This window comes from Strix uralensis, chromosome 1, assembly GCF_047716275.1.
Source record: "Strix uralensis isolate ZFMK-TIS-50842 chromosome 1, bStrUra1, whole genome shotgun sequence".
NCBI lineage: Eukaryota > Metazoa > Chordata > Aves > Strigiformes > Strigidae > Strix > Strix uralensis.
The window spans coordinates 169,373,464-169,396,095 of NC_133972.1; the positions used below are offsets into that span (position 1 = coordinate 169,373,464).

Consider the following 22,632-nt stretch of genomic DNA (forward strand, 5'->3'; position numbering starts at 1 on the left):
TCACAATGCACTTCAAGGGCCAGTTTATCACAACGTTTAGGAAGAAGCCCAAGATAAGGGAGAGAAAACCATTCTTCTCGCAGGAGTATCCCCTTAGGAATAAAGTAAATTTAGCAGTACAATGTTTGACCCAAAACATATGGCAATACTTGACAATAGTTCTCTAAACTGGCATTGTCTCCTGCAACAGCACAAATACCGCAGCGTCAGGTAGCTAGATGAGAAATGCAACATACACACCTGAGCTTGCAACCACAATGGCCTCTATCTGCATCAGTAATGTAAATCCCAACAGACTGATTTACTGATGTAAGGAACTAAATATTATTGTATTCCCAGAACACGGTGGGGAAAAATTAAACTCTTTTGCTTTTGGCTGTCAAAATGAGGAATCTGGTGCGAGCAAGTTATCTAAGCTCTCTCAAAAGTTAATGAAAAGAGAGAGGCACTCAGAGGTTGAATCATGCCACCTGTCTTGGACAGTCTTCTTACAAAAGGATGAATCACTCTCTGGAGGTGTCTATTCCTTTCCACTGACTATCAAAAGAGTCTAGACAAATAACTCTCAGGCCACTGCAGTTAGATGATATGGATCCCACTGAAGATGCTTGAATATAAAGACCTAATGTTGTTTAATTCAATTTATGGATCTCAGTTCTGATCCAACATCTGTTTTAAACTCAGAAACACCCTCAAGCTATTAGAGTCATTTGCCAGAAAGCGTTAGCACTCGCGACTAAAATTCTACTGCACCATCCTACTTGTGTCATATTAGTATTGCAGCCACTCACAGAGATGTTATGTCTTCACTGCCAAAACTGAGAGGTTTTTATAGTAGATAACTAATATATGCTATCCATCTTGCTATAAAACCCTGGAGGAACAAAGCACAGTGATTTCTACTGCAGTGTAGCTAAACGAAGTCTTGCCCAGAGGTGGTGGATTGGGTTGATCGTGTGTAGTTACACTGCAGTAAAAATGTCCTGTATTTCATCTTCACTAGGGCTTTAACGTGTTATGGCTTTTTATCTACCTCACTGTAAAAAAAAAAAAAGAGATGCTTCAGGCTGAAAGGACACAGCTTTATTTTCCAGAGTTTATATATATAAAAATATATGCCTTTACACACACACATACACACATATGTATCTATTTTATATATAAATTTCTTTATTTCCTAGAGTACAGATCAAGTTATAGCCAAACTGACACTAAATGTTGACTATTAAGCTGTAAGGAAATGAACAGAGTTTTGAAACCTGATGTGATGGGTTTATGTGTGGTTTTGGTAGGGGAGGGTGCTACAGCAGTGGCCCCTGTGAGAAGCTTTTTAAAGCTCCCCTGGCTCCAAGTCAGACCCTCCTCTGACCAAGGCTGAGTCAATTAGTGATGGTGGCTGTGATACAAGGAAATGATCACCTGCTTTGTAATTTATTTACTTATAGCAACTTATAATGATTTCTGAATATTGCTTAATAATCCTGCTTGCCCTGACTGTTCTGTGGAAGCTTACCAAGGACTACTGTGTTCATCAAAACAAAGCAGTTGTCTGTGGAAACTTACCAAGAATTACTATGTTCGGCAAAAATATGTTTCTTGTCCTTGGAAAGCAGATGTGCTCTAACTAGTTTAGTCTTTTAATAAATAGATAGCCATATATGGATGGTAGAAATCGATACACTGGTACTTTTAGATAAGATAGAATGAGTAAACTGGCTGAAACCACTCTTGTTGTTCAAGAAATTGGCCAAGAGAATCTGCGCATGCTCCAAGGAAAAATACATGGTGAAAAAGACTATGAGCCTTCCTCCAAAAGACCCCCGACGACGCCCACCAGGAGGCAATGTGCAGGCGCAAACAGAACATAAACTGCTGACACCAGCCTTTTGAACTAACCCAGCCTTACTTATCCATATGTATATTTGTATTATGTAATCCAATGAATATGTATATCCACACACTATAAGTTTCTGGTAAAATCTGCTGGGTGTGTGCAAGCTTTGTGGAGAAATCCCCTTGCACCCCAGCGCTGGAGTAAACATACCTGCTTTATAACTCTATTTGAGTTGTAGAGCCTGTTTTCCACAAATCAGCTGCACCTCTATGATAATGTATCTAAGAATGGGAACCTGGGAGGAGGAGCTGGAGTTGGAAGGAGGAGTTGAGAGGAGGACACCTCCGCGAACACCGAGGTCAGAGGAAGAAAGGAGGATGAGGGAAGGAGTTGTGCCAGAGCAGAGACTCCCCTGCAGCCCATGGAGAGAGGGCAGGCTGTCCCCCTGACACCCATGGAGGTGACCAGTGGAGCAGATGCCCACCTGCAGCCCATGGAGGACCCCACAGTGGAGCAGGTGACTGAGCCTGAAGAAGTTTGAGACTCTGAGGGAAGAAGCCCCCACCATTGTAGTTCAGCACTGGGAGGATTGCAACACACAGGAGGGACCCAGGCCAGAGCAGCTCAGGAAGGGCTGCGGCCTGTGGGAAGGACTCACGTTGGAGAAAGTTGGTAGAGGACTGTCTCCTGTGAGAGGGACACCATGCTGGAGCCGGGAAAGAATGTGAGAAGTCCTCCCCCTGCCGCGAGGAGGAAGGAGCTGCAGAGACATCTGATGATGAACTGACTGCACCCCCCATTTTGGGGGGAGTAGGTGGAGAAACTGGGAGCAAAACTGAGCCAGGGAAGAAGGGAGGTGTAAGGGGAAGGTGTGTTTAACATGTGGAAATGCTTCTCACTGTCTTACTCTGTCTGTTAACTGTGGTTGTTAGTGTTCGAATTAAATTGATGTTTTTTCTTCCCCTAACAAGTCTGTCTTTTGCCTGTGTCCAGAATGGGTGAATCATCCCTCCCTATTCTTATCTCGATTCCCAAGCCTTTTACTTTATTTTTTCCTTCCCATTCCTGAAGTGGAAGGGGTGAGCAAGCAGCTGCATGGTGTTCAGTTGCCCTCTGGGCTCAAATCACCCACCTGACATCACACAAGGCTGCTATTGAACAGTTTAGGATAACAAGTGACAAAACCCACAGTATCTAATTGAGCTACGCTCCCTGAAAGATACCAAGATACCCTCCCTACTTCTAGTCAGCATTAGCAGTAGTACTCACAGTTCCCAAAATGGAGAGCGTGCCAAAAGGCATTTTATGCAGAACTCTGAACTGTTCTCCATCATTTGTAACTACATTAATATAGCAGAGCTTGCTACAATCTCTTATTTGCATTTTAAAGAACCTAATTAGTACTTTATCAAAAAGCAGTTCTCCTAGGTGATCAAAATGCTCCCACTGCTTTTGTTTCACCTTATAAACAAGATTACTGATTTGAAAAGGAATTTGGTATTTGGGTGTAACTAGTAGGAAATTTGATGGGATTGAAACACTAACCCTACAATTTACTAACAAAAATAGACCACCAGCTAAATCATACTGCAGCTCTACCACTGGGGAAGAAATATTCTCAGCAGACCAGTACATTACAATTCCATTTTGCCTGTTGGCTCAGTTCATTTGAAAACAAAATGAGAAGTTGTAATTCAGTAGCAGAAAGGGCTGAGAACCTTTACAAACTTCCACAGACGAAAGGATGCACCACTTCATATTAACAAAGGATGAAAAGGGAAATGGTTATGTCATTTGAGCTTGAACTTCAGTAAGAATATGAAGATCTCTTTTGCAGAGAGTCGACACAAGGTTTATATGTATCAGAGATCTACCTACAGCTGCAAAATAAGCCCTTTAGAAATTTAAATGACAAGCTTTCCTTCAGTCCTGAACACAGGGATAAACAACACGGGCTTCTAAAAACAGCTCAGCAAGACACAGAACTGGAAGTAATGGTTTCATCCCAGATCTTAAAAATAGGTGGTCCTGCCCATTTTGTTTCAAGTCTTAATGTGACAGCTTATCTAGGTCTGAGCACAGTTTTGTTCTTACAGTTCACTTCTGCCTCTGAAACTGTTTCCAAAAATCAGTTTAACTTTCAGGTGATGCAAATCCTGTGAAAGGTCTTCATTTTTCCAGTGAATCTATTTGATGAGAAAGTAGATATTTACCCATGCCAGAGTTTTTGTGCTAAACTTTCACCCAAGTGTCACAGGCAGTCTGTGACCAGCAACAGTTGTGTTCCTCCCTCCCATGAGACCCAGCATCCCCCGTGCTACCTTCAAGCTCCCTCAATGCCTGGAATATTAGGAACCACAGCTCTCATTGCAGTTTTTCATCACAAGACTTTGAGGCTTGAATACATGGAGTCAGAAGTTAAAAAAAAAGCAACAAACAGCCCTGAGAGACCAAACTCACCATTGCTATAGAGGGTTTACAGAAACATTAATTTCATAAGAAACTGTAGGGTTCAGGAAACTCACTGGGTTTCAGCAAAATTATAATATGCTATGATGGGACCTTTAATGCATTGTGTGGGGTTTTGCATGCTCTGACAAACATTCACACTTCTCTAACATTTGCAGTAATTCTGCCAGCTCCACCACCAGAACTGGAACTATACCTCCACAGCACCTCTCCAGACTTGGCTTTCTGTAACCTAAATAGAAGTACATCCCCAAATTAAGGGAGAGCAGAGGAAATCTTTAATTTACAGGTGGACCCATCCAGGGCAGGTGATGGTCTACCTCCATTTACAGCCTGTGCTGAAAGATACCATTAGATTTTTATGGGAATAGCTACATAAAGTGTTTACAAAAAAAAAAAAAAAAGGCAGTCCTAGAACATTAAGTAAGGGCTGTCCTTTCAGTTTAGGGGCTGTTAATGAAGAAGAAAGCCCTGACGGCACAAGAGCTGCTGAGGTTTAAAACATTTTAGCTTTGTGAAGGACACACATAAAGGGTTTTCTCCTCATCTCTCTGTTTCTCTTGCACAGAAAAGCCTGTAACTAAACGTGAAACCTCAGAGGTTATTCTTTCTACTGAGCATTCCTTATCAGTCCATCAGAAAGCAAACACCAAGATAGTGCTGCCCTAAGGATGAGTCCTCTCTTTCACCCCATCATTTGGACTCCACCAGAGCAGACAGAAAGCCTCCTTCTGATTGCAGCTGGATAAGTATTGGGCTCCACAGCCTAATTTTGAAAGTGCTGAGCACCCACAGCTCCTGCAAAATCAATGAGGGCTGCAGGCGGTGTTGAAAAACAAGCTACTAATAACTTTCAGCACATGACAATATGTTCCAGCTTTTTGCCTGTTCCTATTTCTGTATTTCTCTTTCATTCCTACACTATTTAGAAATGGCTCCCATAGTCACCATATTTTTCCTCTTTTTGTTCTCTAAACGGCACATTACTTTTTCATAAGATGTAATTTCTCCTGCCACTGAGACCCATACTTTTCCTGATTGTCTCAATGTTTCTTTCTAATGTCTGGGACTTACTTTTATTTGTCATGAGTCTAATCTTCTCTCTGCCTTTACAATTAGTTTTACTGTACATCAAACATTGTTCACAGAGATTTCTTGTCTGAAATGCAAGAAAAACTATTACAAGCTAGGGAAGATGTTATCATTCAGCTAGATTCTGTGATTTCAGACAAGAAATTGTTGGCAGTCCAGAGATTCATTGCTTTATGTGTTTGTCCATGCTTTATGATGCTACTATTTGTACATAACTGTTAAAGAACCTGGAGATAAGAAAGGCAAGAGCAAAAGGTTTAATTGATCTCATTTTATTACATTTGTACCTTCAGAGTCCCTTATTAAGGTTCCAAGCAGTCTGTATGGAGCTGCAGGTTTGGAACAGACTCCTCAGCTGTATCAGAGCAGAAGCAACACCATTTTCTGCCACAGACTTATTTCTAAAACTCTGTTTGGCTGACTGCTGGATTCATACCTTCGCTCCCTTAGCAAAAAGAAGAAATCAGGCCACAGCTGCTGCAAGGCTGAATTTTCTCCTCACCTGAAGGCTATGTCTAAGACATTGCTATTTCTAACGTACAAGGTAAGAAAAATAAATCGATAAATCACTTTCCAAAACTGTAACAGAGATAACATCTGTTCTGGGGGAGAGAAGCTACCGGGGTGCAGGATCACAGAAATATCAAAGTGCTGCCTGGAGGCACTGACAGACAGTCTGTATCTAAGTGAAGGTGGTGGTCAGCTTGCTCATCCCACCTACCAATGACTCCTGCTGGGAGACTCCCAGACAGAGACAGCACCTGTCTGAGGAGGGAGAGCTCTGTCATTACAGCTACACCCCTGAACAACCAGAAGCTAAGTCAGTAGTAAAGCAGCAATAATTACGCATACTGAAAAGCCTATTTAAGGAAAATGGAACAGAATCATGAAGAGATCCGTCTGCAGTGGGATATTTTTGTTTAAAATGCTGTTTATTCAAGGCAAACAAGCTGTGCTGAAGCCTAGAAGTGGAGCTTGAATGGGAAGAACCTGCCTAGAAATCCACATTGTGCACACTTAAACCAGAGGATAGCAGAGCAGAGGCTCAAGTTTACAGTGGGAGCACATGGAGGATTTTCCTCAGCTTTCTGAAGTCCTTAGCTAATGGTCATCAAGCTGACATGAACTAGCATTGTATCAAATGACACAATCCAGGTCTTCCTCCTACTCCTAGTTGTTTGTTTTCCCCTTGTGCCTGTTCCTCCCCTGGAACAGCAAATGTCCATGTGGCTGCATGGTGAACTAAAGCTGAGTAAAAACTAATCTGGGAAAGAAAACAAAAACATTCATTAGCTACCTGTGGTGGTGCAATTCTTACCCCTCCCCGCCCCTCCTTTTAGGCTGCTTGGTGCTATGTGAGATTCCACCCACATCCCTGAGCTATACACCAGTCTGTGGAGATAAGGACTGACAATGTTAACGAGCCTGGCTCCTGCCCCTCCTGATTGATTGGAAATGGTTAAAATGGCCCATCAACTCCTCAGGGCCTGGCACACCTGTGCCTGGGATGTGGTCAAATGGGAACAATAATAGAGTTGCACATTCATCAAGTTCTTGTGCAACTGCTGGAAGGCACCAGATGGTATCTGACAAAAGTCAATTATCTTGGACCCTATAAATGGTGACCACAAGGGAGACCCTTTGAGCTCTTCTGGATTGCAGCAGGCCTGTGACCAGCATCTCCCCTGAGCTGGAACACCTCTCAGGTACCAAACCCTTAAGGTGTTGTCTGCTGACAGAAGGCCAGGGCAAAGTCCACCCGCTCGAGTCTCAATTATCACCCATTGAGGAATGCCAAGGCATTGTGAGTATTTACTCTAAACTCGAGAGGGAAATTTTCTTTTGAGCTAGCTTCTCTTTCACCTGTTCTTTCTCTGCTTATTGGTGTGTGGGTACGTACTTCATTCTACTGGATCCAGATACTTTCATTTCTGTGTGTGTTTGTATGTTTTGTGTTCATTCTACTGGATCCAAATACTTTTGTCTCTGTGTGTGTTTGTATGTTTTGTGTAGGAGCATGTATATATGTATAAATTAAGGTACCATTAAGTAAGTTAGTGTGAATCTCGTCATTTTAGAATCTGTGAATAAGTTGCTTTCCTTTCTTTCAGCATTTCTGAATTATTTTGTAATAATAATAAATTGCTGTTAGCTATTAATAAATCTAGATTTCTTACTAAATCATTACTGTGTCAATACTTTCATCCGTGACACTACCTGCTGTAGCTCATGGTGGAACCACATAAATGCCTGTGCTGGTCGATGGGAGAAGGAAGTTAGGAAGCATAAGACCTTCTTTTTTTAGCGGTGGGGCTGGCTTCAACTGGTCATAAAACAGCACTGCTGCTAATCTCAGAATTAACCTATTCATTTCAGAGTTTCAAGCAAAATAGGAAGTTATTTAGAATCATAGAATCATTTGGGTTGGAAAAGACCTTTAAGATCATTGAGTGCAACCATAAACCTAACACTGCCAAGTCCACCACTAAACCATGTCCCCAAGCACCCACTTCTACACATCTTTTAAATACCTTCAGGGATGGTCACTCAACCACTCCCGTGGGCAGCCTGCTATGATGCTTGATAACCCTTTCGGTGAAAAAATTTTTCCTAATATCCAATCTAAACCTCCCCTGGCACAACTTGAGGCCATTTCCTCTTGTCTTATTTCTTGTTACTTGGGAAAAGAGACTGGCACCCACCTCACTACAACCTCCTTTCAGGTAGCTATAGAGAGCTATAAGGTTCCCCTGAGCCTCATTTTCTCCAGACTAAACACCCCCAGTTCCCTCAGCCACTGCTCATAAGACTTGTGCTCTAGACCCTTCACCAGCTTTGCTGCCCTTCTTTGGACACATAAAATTTAAATTATATGGAGATTACACAGTGGAAGAACAGAAGTGTAGTCATGATATGGGTAAACAGCCACTTCTACATTATCTGTGGAGGAACTGAGGACATCAACCAGCAGCCACTGCACACTCCCTGAGCTCAAGGACTTCTGCCTGTCAGACACCAGCTTGGAACCATCTTGCTCTAAGCTGGTGATGACTGGATCAAGTGGAAAATCAGATCTGAGAGTTTTAGGCATTTGATTTGAAAACAAAAATTGCTGTAAGAGAGAAAGAATACCTTTGCTGTGCTTCCTGGAGCCATAATCCAAGACACCAGGCTGTCCTTCAACATATCCCATGGCAGAAGAAATTTGTGTAATGTCATCACCACTAAACCCATCAAATATTTTACCTCCTCCCAGCATATCATCCATTAAAAGTGAATTTTTTTCTTCTCTTTCAAGCAAAAGTTAAATCAGTTGGAAATTCTGTCGCAGGCATTTTATGCCTTCACATGAAGCTGCATTTAGCCAGCAATCTTGTCATCTGTGACATGAGAGATTGTGAGAAGTTGGAGATGTTACAGAGTTTGAGAAAGCCACCACTGCAGCTGGGGGAGAAGAGCATCAAGAAGCAACAGGAGATATCAGAGGTGATATCAGCTGGATCACTGCCTAGCTGCAGCTTTTAAAAATGCAGCAGTTGTCTGCTGAGCTTTTAACAGACTTCCAAAACCATCTGGAAGTGACTAGATTTTCAAGTGAGAATCAAAATGTTAGTAGCTGCACTTAGCCTGGATATACTCTTAAGCAGCCAAATGTGGAATGTTCTACTAAGAATGCTGCCTGTGACAGGTGTGATGTATACATGAGCTTGAAGCACAAGAGTTAGATTATCCTCATGGGACATATTGTGCTAATCAGACTTTAACCAGCCTGTTAGGCATCAGTTATTACTCCAAAACACTTAAATTTTCTCTGCATTCAGCATGGAGGTAGGTGCCACAAATTTTTCCAAGTAAATGTATAGGTGCACTTGTGGCATGTACCGAGTTCTGCCAGATGGCAAGAAGCGATGTTCACATTTGTAAGAGCTCTCTACAAGCCATCACAACAATGAAAAAGAGCTCTTGCAGTAAGACTAAGCAAGACTTGGAACTACAGCTAAGCTGAACTTTTGACGAACCCAAACAGAGTCATACTCCATCTATGAAAGTAAAACCAGTCTACAAATTCCCAAGTCCAAAAATTCTGCTCAACAAACTAAAAGCATTAAAACAACTACCACAATTGAGTTCATTAAAATACCTTAATATTCTCACTCCTGTCAGCTTGTGGAGTTCAAGTTCCTTTCCTATTCCATGATGTCTAATGCAAAGCTCTCTAGAAATGAATGCTTTTACAGTGAAATCTCAGACCTCAACAGGAAGTATAAAATGGAGGTCAACAGTTAGGCAAATACTGTTAGGTGCTGATGTGATCCGTTATTTTAGTGAGATGTGAGATTTGACTATATCGATAAGTCTCTTAGGAACTGTCAGTCAACATACAGCAATTCAGATGCCTACCCGTTGTCATGGTCTCTGTGCATGAGATATTTTTAACACTGAAGGTCAAGAAGAAACAGCTTGCTGTTCTTCTGTGAACATACCATGAACTTGAGCAAAGCTGACTTCAAAAATGATGTCTGTGAAGCTTCTAGACTATTACTCTGAATGGTGTTCAAGGGGTTGCCTTGAAGGCTGGAAGCCCTTTTGCATCAGATGCAGTACAGTGGTAGCATAAGACTTATATTTTATACACTACATACACAACACAAAGTCAACAAAGACATGTACAAATAGAAAAAAAAATGTTATGAATCATCTGAACATGTGACTGCTTTTGATATTTTATCACAGGCCTCACTATATCAACAGAAACCAGTGACAAGCCATTGGTACCAACCAGTCATTGAAACATTTCAGCTTCATCTCCTTGTGTTTGCAAAGCATTTGAGATCCATATGATGACATAGTCCTTTGGTCTTCCACAGACTTGCAGAGGAACTCATCATGGCAAGGAGCTCATCAAGCTCACAGGCAACTAAAAACTGGTTGTAGAAACGGCTACATTATACATGAAAGTCACTACTGGACATAGACCAAAGCCGAGCACAGTACTCCTATGGTACTTCCTTAGAAAACATCTGCTTATTTTTCTCCTATTACTAGCTGTAGAAAAAAGCACCCAAATCTTAGCTGAGACTGTACCTCTCAAGCCAAATTCATTTTCAAGTTGTGAAATCTGATTTTTTGCAGTAGAGCAGAGGCTTAGTAATCGCACATACACACCCTGTATTCTGAAGGTGCCAAGTCACAGGCTTCTGCATTACAGAGTCAGTAAAGAGTGAGAATGTTTTTGGAGAATGATTTTGCTCAGCTTTGCAAACTGTATCTTATCACCTGGCTGGCTTAATGATAACAGAATCAACTCAAATATTACAGCATCCAAAGCACTGCAATCAGTGTTTTTAAGAAACAACTACCTCTGAGCAGGTATGGGTGTTTTAGGTCACCATTGCAATGTCTTCGCCACTGAGGCTTAAATGTCAGATGATAGTGTTAAACACCAGTGCTACCAGTTTCAAGCCATGTTGAAAACTTTGTACATGCACTAACTTGTCAAATCCAGATTTAAATTAAATCTGGGTTGAAATCAAAGCAATTAGCTCTCTTTGATGAGCATAAACCTACTATTTACCTACCAGAAGCAGATGCTAGTATATTTTTAAATATTCCATAGCTCCCTGTTGTTATCTCTACAACATATAAGCAGAAACGCTATTTAGGAAGCATGTAGCATCTCTGGAATTTTTAGCAGAATATATATTTCTCCTGCTTTCCTGTGAAAGCATCTCCCATTTTTGCCTGCTAACTATAGTGCAGAATGTAATGGAGATGTTTGGCAAAAATATCTCCCACTGCCACAACGTCCCACTGAGCAGACATGTTATTTTTCGATTCTGCTATGCTTACTTCCACAAGATCAAATGAGAGCTCAAATGCTATTAATGCACTTAATGTCATGTTCTTAGCAACAAATTCCATCAAATATAGCAAGATTGGAATGACTGAGTCTAGGACAGACGTCCAGTGAGACCTGAGACAAGTGATTCTGAACAGCTGCTGGCATGAAATCCAGTATTTTAAACACTTCAGGATTCTTCACATTTCAGTAGTACAGCAGTACAAGGACTGAAAGACTCATCAAAGAAAAAAACTTTCTACCATTTCCGCTCTTTGATTCATGCGACTCTCAGGAGCTCACAAAGGATTATATCTATTAAAACACTAGCTTGGCTGTGGCAATATATGCTTTTGTCTTAGAATGAGCACAAACTACACAGCAGCTTGGCATGTGCCCTTGTCACGTCCTCCACCCACCCAGTGGTTTGTATGTTCCCATTTTATGCAGTGCTGTCATTAAAACCACAGAAAGTTAACTACAACAGCTATTAAAAGTTTTACCTTCTAAATATGTATAAGGCATAGCCCTTACCATGAACTCCTTTCCTGTTCCTACTGTGTTAACATGAAATTTAAAAGCAGCACAAGCACAAGAAATCACTTAGTCCTGTTTTCCACCAGCCCTCTCTCACCCCCCAAAACCAGTTCCACCTCATGTATCCAAGTAACAAAAAAGTTACCTGATCTCTACTTTAATACTTGTGCTGATGGTGCTCTCACTGTTGGCTTCAGTGACAGCAAGAATTTCTTGTTTGTTTAGATCTGATCTAAACATCATACCTATTAAAAACATTTTGCATGCAAAACAATAAATAAAATAAGTAAGTATGACAAGCCTGATTCTGCCAACAAGCAGTTTTCCTGCTTTAAATCTAGGAAGAAAAGACTTAGGCAAGATATGTAACAGCCTTCCAAGCAGAAAAGACTGATGTACAGAGGAACAGAATAAAATATTTTTGATATCCAGCAGGATAAAACTGTGCTCCAATTGCAGTGAGAGGGACTGAGGCCAGACACTGACAACATGATGTCCCACATCAAGGCTGGAATGAAGGATTTAGGGATGTTAGACCATCTCACCAGAGTTCTTGGATCAGAAGAACACTGCCTCAGAACAGCTATGGCAGACCTTTCTTCTAGAACTGCTGTTGCTGTGGAAATCACACCATTGCACCTGAGTTTGCTGTCTAGTTGATAACCCCTCTTTTTACCGGCATCCACTTCTTCAAATCCACCTGCATACACTGTGTCCCATATACCCGGATACTCAGTTGCCTTTGTCACTGTTAACATCCTTATATCTCTACCTGAGTGATCCTCACTATGTGCACATTACCCACTTGCTGTTCGTTCCACTAATTCCCTCCTCTCTGATGCCTTCCTTATTAATGTTCATTGATGGCTGTCTGATTCCCTTTGTCCTTACACTGAAAGCAATCCATTTAGCAGCCTTCTATTGGGTTTGCATGGCAAGGTTTTGGTAGCGGGGGTGCTACAGAGTGGCTTCTGTGAGAAGATGCCAGAAGCTCCCCCATGTCCCACAGAGCCAACGCCAGCCGGCTCCAAGACAGACCCGCTGCTGGCCAAGGCTGAGCCCATCAGCGATGGTGGTAGTGCCCGTGGGGTAACGTATTTATGAAGAGGGAAAAAAAACCTGGCACAATTGCATCCAGAGAGAGGAGTAAGAATTTCTGAGGGAAGCAACTCTGCAGACACCAAGGTCAGTGAAGAAGGAGGGGCAGGAGGTGCTCCAGGCACCAGAGCAGAGATTCCCCTGCAGCCCGTGGTGCAGCCCATGGTGAGGCAGCTGTGCCCTGCACCCATGGAGGTCCATGGTGGAGCAGATCTCCACCTGCAGCCCGGGGAGGACCCCATGCTGGAGCAGGGGGATGCCCAAAGGAGGCTGTGACCCTGTGAGAAGCCCATGCTGGAGCAGGGTCCTGGCAGGACCTGTGGCCCTGTGGAGAGAGGAACCCACGCTGGAGCAGGTTTGCTGGCAGGACTTGTGACCCCATGGGAGGTACCCACACTGGAGCAGTTCATGAAGAATTGCAGCTCACGGGAAGGACTCACATTGGAGAAGTTCACAGAGGACTGTCTCCCATTGGAGGGACCCCACGCTGGAGCAGGAGAAGAGTGTGAGGAGTCCTCCCCCTGAGGAGGAAGGAGCGGCAGAAACAAAGTTTGATGAAGTGACTACAACCCCCATTCCCCAACCCTCTGCGTCATTGAGGGGGAGAAGGTAGAGAAAACTGGGAATAAAGTTAAGCCCGGGAAGAAGGAAGGGGTGTGGGGAAGGTGTTTTAAGACTTGTTTTTATTTTGCATTATCCTACTCTGATTTGATTGGTAATAAATTAATTTCCTCAAGTTGAGTCTGTTTTGCCCAACAGTAATTGATGAGTGATCTCTCCCTGTCCTTATCTTAACCCACAAGACTTTTGTCATATTTTCTATCTCCTGTCCAGTTGAGGAGGGGAGTGACAGAGCAGCTTGTTGGGCATCTGGCATCCAGCCAAGGTTAACCCACCACAAGCATATTTTCCCCTTAAAAGCTCCTTGTATCTCATAAAACTAAACCCTTCCCTTTCACTTACCCTTTTAGAGGCTTTATGTCTACCCATCAAACCCACTAGTGCAGGTGGATATAAACACCTTGGAGAGTGACTGCTATCACTCAGGATGAAGGATGCTCCCAGTGATCCTTTGAAATCTAATGAGAAGTGGTGTGCCCACACATGTGGATATTAGTATGGCCTCAGAAAGCCATAGACAAATGGCATTATACTCTGACAGATGGATACATGATTTTTTGAGAAGTTGACAAACACTGACCCAGGTACAAAGTACTTAAAACACTTGCTTTAAAAAAGGGAAGTAATAGAATTTCAAAGGAAAATCACATTGTGAGAGTTCAGCAGCTGCAGTAGGAAGCTATTGCCCACCAGAAGAGTTTAGCCTTCTTTATTACACCCTAGTTGTGCGTATGATTACATTTTTCAGGGAAAAAGACCAAGCTCCTTCAGTCTGCATAGCTTACAGTCAGTATCAACCATGACTTCCACTTGTATTTGGATTACACTACCCATACCCATTTTCATTCAGGCTGCAAAAAAGCAGTCACACCTTGATACTGCTGGGCAGTGCCAACTAGTTTATGCCTGCTCGTGGTAGCCACTCTTTAAGAAGCATACATAAGCCCAGAGCATTATGTTAACACAGTTTTTCTTGCAAATGGAGGTCACAGACAGCAATAAGAGCTTCACCACAAAGGCTTGCTTTTTTTCTAGCACCTTACTGAAACCTGACAGTAACACAATTTGCCAGTCTACAGACCTGGTTATTGTAATGCTGCCATGTGTTACAGAATCACATGGGGAGTCAACTGTTGTAGGTGTCTCATGATTTTGACCCAAAGAACTCACAGCAACCACAACACATGCTGCAAAAAGCAGCAAAACCAGGTAGCTTTTATGCAGTCACTAAGAACAAGAGAGTTATTTATCAGTGATGGAAGGAGAAAGGGCTATGTGATTGCTGTTCCCATTAAAGTGCTGGGAGATACCAGCCATAATGCCATTACAGTGTTCTTCACCAAGGGGCTGGAATTCCAAAGTTCATTTATTCAGTGTGAATTTCACACATTGTTCTCCATTAAAAGTCATTCAAAATGTCACCAAGGTTTATGTGATTGATGACCAGAGCACTAGTGAACACCAGTTGCCAGTAGAGTTGGAATGCTGAAAGGCAGAAAAGCACAAGTATCCTTTCGCTTCCTAAAGGGTCATTCTCAGCAGCACCCAGAGTACTCTCTTCACAGTACAATGCCAGAAAACAAGGGGGGGTAAAAACAGTTCCTATACAAAATAAATCAAAATCTGGGTATAAATAAGATGACACCCTTCATATTCAGTAGTCCAAAATATTATAAAGGAATTGAACTATATCAGAATCAAAAGGGAATTCACATTTTGCTCTCTAGTTGATCACTAGAAGCTGACCTATATTTAAGACTGACTTGGGCAAAACAACCCAGAAGTGATCACTTCATTACAGTCCAGGTAGTAAAATGACTTCTTACAGAGTGGAACAGAGTGGAAGACACTAAAATAAAGAATTATCAATATAGAATTATAAGTATGAAAGAAAACAGTCACAGCTTTTCACACCTATATGCTAACTGAATGTATTATAATTCTAATTGTGTAGAAGAACTGGAAGATCTACTTACTTTCACAGAGACGCCTTCTCAGCTTCCCCCGAATTTTATCGATAGCGTTGTAATCAGAGACATGAAACACGTGAGCAGACTTGGGTTCTGAAGCAATCTCATCAAGTTCCTCTTTTAAGGCTTCTCCAACACCCACAGCAAAGATCCTAATCCCAGCCTGATGGGCTGCAGTGGCTGGATCCAAGACATAATCCTGGCTCCTTCCATCAGTCAAAAGGATAGCCACTTTTTTAACAGTTCGATCACTAAGTCTCCCACCAGCTTCTTTAGAAAAACCGTAGGTGTTGATGTACCTGAGAGCATCTCCAGTGTTTGTATTACCCCCATAATACTTAATCTTTCGTGCAGCCTCTTTGATTTCTTCACGGGTTTTATACTTTCCCAGGTCAAACTCTGTGGTTGGATGATCGCTGTATCGCACCACACCTACACGGGTTTTGTCTGGGCCAATTTCAAAAGTTTCCACCAAATTAGACACCCACTGCCGAACTTTCTCAAAATCTTCTTTTCCGACGCTGGAGGAGGCATCCAAGATGAATACAAGGTCATAATGAACATTCTTGCAACCTGCAGGAGTAGCAGAAAATATCGCTAAGGGAAGATGAAAGAAGAGTACCAGACATACCAAATACTCCCTAGGCATGGCTCCCTTGTGAGCAATTTGGAGGAGGCAGCAAACCCTCTCCCTATCCTGCAGAGAAAGTGCAGATTCTCAGCCTTTCTTCCTTGTGATTCACCTCATCTGTTTCAGGACTTCTACAGATCAGCACACACTTCACTTTGAAATGCAAACCCTTTCTCTTCCTACTCTACTAACTGCCTCTGCTCAATCTTTCACCTACACCATCTGCATGCATATGAAGCTATTTTTCTCAAACTTCGTTGCAGTGCCTTTGCTGAGGCAATGCTCTGAAATGACCTTGGCAGATCAAGAGACCTGTCCTGACCTTGCCTAGGCCAATGCTGACCACAAGTAGTGAAGCTTTCATGTTCCCTCTTTCATTAGCATTATGATTTATTTATGCTTAGCTAGAAGCAGTTCTTTTGCTCAGCATGATATGTTGGTGAAGCAAGTTTATAACAAGATTATTTTGATTTTGAGGCCCTCTGCCATTGACTATTGACTAAAGGATGACTCACTGAATACTGGGATGGCTTCCTTGACAACAAAGGGCAGTTGCTTTGTAAGGGAAAAGTTCACTTACCCTCACAACCACCCTTTTGCCTCCAGCCATGATATTTGTAATATGAGGCCTATGTAATCCGAAAGGCAAACATATTTTAATGGCAGCTTGCCATTATGAAGGCAGACGGGTCATATATTTGTCAACCACTTGCCAAGAAAGTAGATCTCCCAGGAGATGTTTTCTAGCTGTTTCTGAATATATGCAAGCCAGGAGGCAGTAGATTCATAAATGTCCCACAGATGCCAAAGATTTATCAACATAATGCCTTAATTGGCAAAAAAGTATATATATACATATGTTTATTTAATTCACTATTATAGACCATAATCCCTAACAAATTATGAGTTTCAAGATTGAAAGCTGCTCTACAAAGTCAATTTGTCTGTTGTCGCAACCACCAACCATTGTTTCTCCAGTACTTCTTGTCTTATGTCATCTCAAAAGTACAACTGCTTGTTTGAACCAATGGCAAAAAACTAATTTGACCAATCATGTGGAGAACAGAGCACATGTAACATGATACAGGACAGAGAGCTGGTCCATACCAGTGCCTGTGACACTATTTCTCTCAGAGTAACAGGGTTTTTCTGTGTCCCACTGAACTGGAGATTTTCTATCTGGCTACTAAACTGTTGGCAGTTGCCTTTAAATCCTACTGCTTTACCATGATCTGAGCTAATTGTGTAGCTAATAGTAGCCCACATCTACCCACACCCACTGAGAGCAGATCTGTTCTGTTGACTCCTATTTCACTGCAGAACCCTGATTCCCCCAACTGTTCCCATCACAACCATGTTAATAAACTCCTCTGGGCTCTGACCTGGACTGACCAACCCATCTCCCTTGATTAGAAAATCTGAGAGTATTTGTTAGAATACATAACTCCAGGGTATGCCCACTGAGGACATTTCAGCTCTCCATACATTAAAAAGTGACATTCCCACTGTACGGTTTGCGTGTTTTCACTCACATCAGCCTAGTTCCAACCAGGTCCCAGCAACTAAATATCCATCAGTGACTGGGACCCATTATATGTGCATCTGAAGTGCACATATAACTGCCATTCAGTTTCATCAGAAGTCAGTCCAGGACTGCTCCATGATATGAACCAAAGCACAGTAAGTGGAGATGCTTGGAAGATTCCCAGTGAAAGTTTGAAATCCTTGTGGGGGCCCTGACAGTAAACCCCTTCTCCTGGGTTTGGATGCTATGGCTCCCTGGCCTTGGGTGAGTTCCTCAGAAAGCTCTTCTGGAAACATTCAAGAAAGACCTGTCTCTTCTTCCTCTGGTAGCTGCTTTTAGGGTGAGGCTCCCACCTTTGTTCCTTGCCTTAACCATGGACTGATTTCCTGGCTTCACCTCAGACCTGCCTCACCTCTGTGGATTTGCCTGGGGAGTGGCTGACCCTGGATGCTGTCTTTGGACCTGATCTGGACCCTGACTGTCTGACTCATGCTCCTGGCTTGATCTTGGACCTGCTTCATCACTATGAGCTTGTCTGGGAATTTGAATTGTCAGTTGAGCCTGGCTATCATCCCCCAGCCTTCCCTTCTCCCTGGCTGGGGGTGGTGAGACAGGCTCTGGCTGGTGAGTCCCTGTCCTGCCATCCCTCAGGAAGTCATCTGTCCTTGCTGCACACCTGCCCAGAGCTAAAGCACTGATGTAAATGCACCCAATGTGGATAATAGCTGAGGACCAGGACTCTTCTCCCTGGAACAGACCAAAGAGTAGGGAGGTACCATACACAGTCCATCCAGTCAAGCTCTTGCTTGGCAGCCAGCTCAGTGAACAGAAATATGAATCATGCTATTGAAAGTGGGGGCAATGATGCTGTTGCCATATTTCCTCACCAAGTTCCAGCATTTGAGCCTACAGGAAGGTCACGAAGTCTTCTCCCACATCCAAATTTGACCTTACAGTTCATAAATTAGGTCTGGTGCTTTTGATCATCCTGGGGCTGTGCAACTGCCCTGAAGAGGACAGGAATCCCAGAACAGCTCACTGCACTGGAGAATGTGGTTAGCTCAGCCACATGATGAGAATTTGCCTTCAGATAAGAGTAAGAGCATTATAGGTAGGCATTATAACACTGTATGGTGCTCATGGTATTACATGATGGCCATGAGAGTGGTTGAATATACACCCGGTGTGGTGCAGGTGATGATGAAAAATGAGCATCATCTGTTTCTGTGTGAAATTCTGTAGCAGAGTACATTCCAGGAGCTGCTGCTCCTTCAATTTCTACAGGAACAACCTATGCATGTGGAATTGGGATCACATTGGCAACAACTCATCCATGGGATCACGTTGGAAACAACCTGTCCACATGGGATCGTGTTCTGTGACGGCATTTTGTGAGTGAGGGAATGCTTGTCTCTAACCATAGAGCAAGAAAGGTCTGGCTGGAAAAACTCTCTTAAAGGTAATCAGAGTGTGGAGATGATGGTGTATATCATTTTCTATTATGGGATGTAAGTCACATTACATCTGTGTGTATCGGCAAGACAGTCAAGTGCAGTTCTGCTTGATTTTTGCAGAATATAAATGATAGAATATATGACAGTAAAAGGTAAGCAAGAAATCTCCACTTTCCCCCCTCAAATTAATTATCATATTAGTCTATTCTGTTTGAAAGAATATTAATTGGGTGAGCCTAACAAGAGAATATAAAGGTTTGAGTATAAAACTCACAAGGTGCAGACCTTCCTGTTGCTTATTTTAATGACTCTCAGCAGGTGAGATGACTGCAATTTAAAAACAAACAGAACAGACAGAATGAATCCTGTCTGTGTTCAAGGGTGATGAGCCTTAAAACAAGCGGGGTTTAAGGTATAAAAAGTGATGCCTATTCAGGCAGTATTGCAGGGAATAAAAAGATGATCTTTCAGGATCATTTTCTTAGAGTCAGTGATTCTTTGCTTACAGACCTGATGGCAGTGCGATGAAATGCTGCAGACAAGCTTTTAGTAAATATTAATCTGCATTTTTAGCACGGTAATGTCCACTGCTGGACAAAATTGGTTGTTTTCCAAGAATGATATAATAATATTGTTTACTGGCAGAAACAGTTAATGTTAAGGGAATATGGGAGATAATTCATAGAAAGTGAACTTTCAGTTTCACAATTACAGGAATACTCTCTGGAAGCATAATTCCTGGAGTTGTGTTCATCCACCCAGACACTGAGTCAACTGTTTTGCAATATTGCTATTAAAAATAGTTCACAAACAAGCCATAAGCCCAAAAATATTTAATCACAGAATGAACATAGATGATACCACCATATTCTTCCTGTGACTGATTCACAGGCAGAAAAAAACATGATTTCACTTTGTTTGGTTACTAAGTACCTTCTCCTGTTAAACTTCATCCAAAAAGCCTTATATAGATCACATAACAAAACTGTAAAGCAGCTATTCCTTAGACTGAGAGGTCTAAAAAAGGCTTTTCTTTCTTATAAATTACCCAAGCCTACAGAATAGCATCTTTCCTAGAAAAAGAGAGACAAAGCCTCCATCTCAAAGTATTCTTGGGCTTTTATACCAATAAACTGTGTGGGTCTAGAACCATTTTCTGTCCCTGAGGTGTAGCATCATTCACAGCCAGATCTCAACTCTTCCTACCACCCCTCAAAAAAGAACATGTCCTAGAGGAACAGTCCCTCAGCTGCACCATCCTCTAATGCATTCAGTGGCATCGGGGGAAAGTGCTCCTCAGCACAGGCCAAAAGCCAAGCCAGGGACCATGCTAGCAACTAGACAGCATGAACCAAGAGAGGGTATGAACAGTGCCCTGGCCCTGTTTAGCTCACTAGGAAAGTCTCAGACAGATAGAAGATTGACCAGGTCTAATCTGACACCCACTGAAGGCAATGGAAGAAGTGATCTTCATGCCAGTGCGGGGTAGACAAAGCATATCCAGTGTAAACTATGCTGCTCCCCTTGCTGTGGGTCGCTGAGCTGACCTTTCTAAGCCTGCAGCAGAACAAGAGACCCTAGGTAAATCATAACTTTGATCCCTGAGCTATCTCCATCCCGAAGGTCTATTTTATGTCTTTTCAGCAGTAAATGTCTTGCTTGGGTTTTTTATTGTTTTCCTTCTAGGAAAAACAGCTTCTCAGCCACGTAAACACTCCAGCAGCTACTAAGCACGAGGCAGTAAGCCAAACAGCGCATACCTGCTCTTTGTGCCTCAGTTCTCTCCCTGTTGAACACGAATGTGAGAAGAACCAGGAGATGGGGCACACGGCATCTTCCCATAATGGATATATCCATATCTCCTTTCTCACATCAGCTTGTCTTTTCTCCGTGGTGAGGAGCTCTCTAGAAATCCAATCTGTAGCCTAGAAAGGAAAATAAAGAGCAAGTGTTATCTCATAGAAACACAAACAGCAGTAATGACGCAAATCATGGGAGCAACGTTTTGGGGAGTTGTTTCTTCTGCTTGTCATTTTAGTTGACTAGACGCAAACCACTCAGACAAAGAGGCAGGAGTTCACCTACTTTCAAAAGCTATAGTCTTTCGCTAGCTCTATTCAGTGTGCAGCAGCCTGAATGGAAACAGGAGAGACATTACCAGATTATTATACTTTAATTGAGCCCACTGCCAACTACACAATCAATGCACTGGAGTGGAAACCATTCTTGACCTGGCCCTCCCATGCATTCATCATTAGGAGATACACAAAGCAGTGCCAAGATACAAACCACTGCAAGTCACACACAACTGGTTGCCACTTCACCCATTGCTGCTTTCAGTTCTGGAGCCTCAGAAATGACAAACGCTAAAAATACGTGGCTGTTTTCATGTACCTATTTGTTGCCATCAGCCCTTCTCTATAGGAGTAAACTCAGCAGCTTCAGATCACATCTTTCAACTATTTAGTTTAAAGAAGTACAAAAGCTCAGGTGGACGATCTTCAATTTAAGGTTTGAGTTTAGCTTGAAGCCAGTCAGTATTGTAACAAGCCAGGCAAAGTGCCTGGACTGTTAAAAGTTTAGCTTTGTTTTCTAACACTAGATCAACTCTCTTCTTTAAAAAAAAAAAAAAAAATTGTTATTGACTTATTGCTGTTGGTTTATTATTTTTTATTAGATCATGAAAACATTGCACTTCTATCTATTGTGTACACATACAGAGGATAAAACAGTTTCCACTCTGTAGCTCTTACTGCCTAAGGAATCATTTTGGAAAACTCTCTCCCAGCTCCCAAATCTGTGTTTTCCTCTTTAATGCAGATTTCTTTGTCCGTTTTCTTAGGGAATTTCCACTTCCTCTGTCTTTTAACATGCACATCAGCTTCTAACTGTTGATAGCCGGGTAAAACAGGCATGAAGGGGACACTGTATGTTTTAGATCATTGCTGCATTGCTGCACTGTATGTTTTAGATCACTGCATTTCTTTTCAATGCAATAGGGTTCTTTGGGAATCACAGACAAAAAGAATGGTGGTGTCAGAATTTGTTCAAAACCAGTTTTGATCAGTCAAATGTTGGGACTATCTCTACCATGTACCCCAGAAATAAAGTGCATGTCATGCTGGTTTAGGAAATAAAAAGGGGGAAAATCTTATGCAGTTGTAGAGACAGAGCTGTAAATCCTTACTTCCAGGACAAAATACAGGCTCCTACATTTTCAAACGTCCATATCATATGCAGACAAGGAGAAAAACAATACATCTAATAAACGCTGCAAATAAAAACTGGAAATATCTGCCAGCAGTGGAACATAAATGCAAGAAAGAATTTACAAAAAAAAAAAAAAAAAAGGCAAAAAAAAAGCATGCTAATTCATGTACCATCCCTAAATCCAAAGGGCACAAGCAGGTGCTGTAGTTTACATGTCAGCCAGACGGTGTCCCTACAAGACAGTGAGGTGCTCAGGTTTGAGCCAGCTGGAAAAGGTTGCAGGGTAAAAAGGGCATGAAAATATCACTGTACCCTACAGTAGTTAGAATTTCCTTTTAAATAAGTACATTAC

The 22,632-nt window shown here is 42.2% G+C and overlaps 1 protein-coding gene across 1 annotated transcript in view; it reads right to left on the reverse strand.

Moving 5' to 3' along the window:
- Positions 1 to 20,927, reverse strand: part of COL22A1 (collagen type XXII alpha 1 chain) — a 219,672-nt gene extending 198,745 nt beyond the window's left edge. The window contains exons 1-2 of the mRNA XM_074860265.1: positions 20,831 to 20,927; positions 15,467 to 16,033 (exon numbers count right to left, since the gene is read on the reverse strand). Of these exons, the coding sequence (XP_074716366.1) occupies positions 15,467 to 16,033; positions 20,831 to 20,927 (664 nt within the window). The remainder of the gene's footprint in view (positions 1 to 15,466; positions 16,034 to 20,830) is intronic.
- Between the last annotated feature and the right edge of the window lie 1,705 nt (positions 20,928 to 22,632).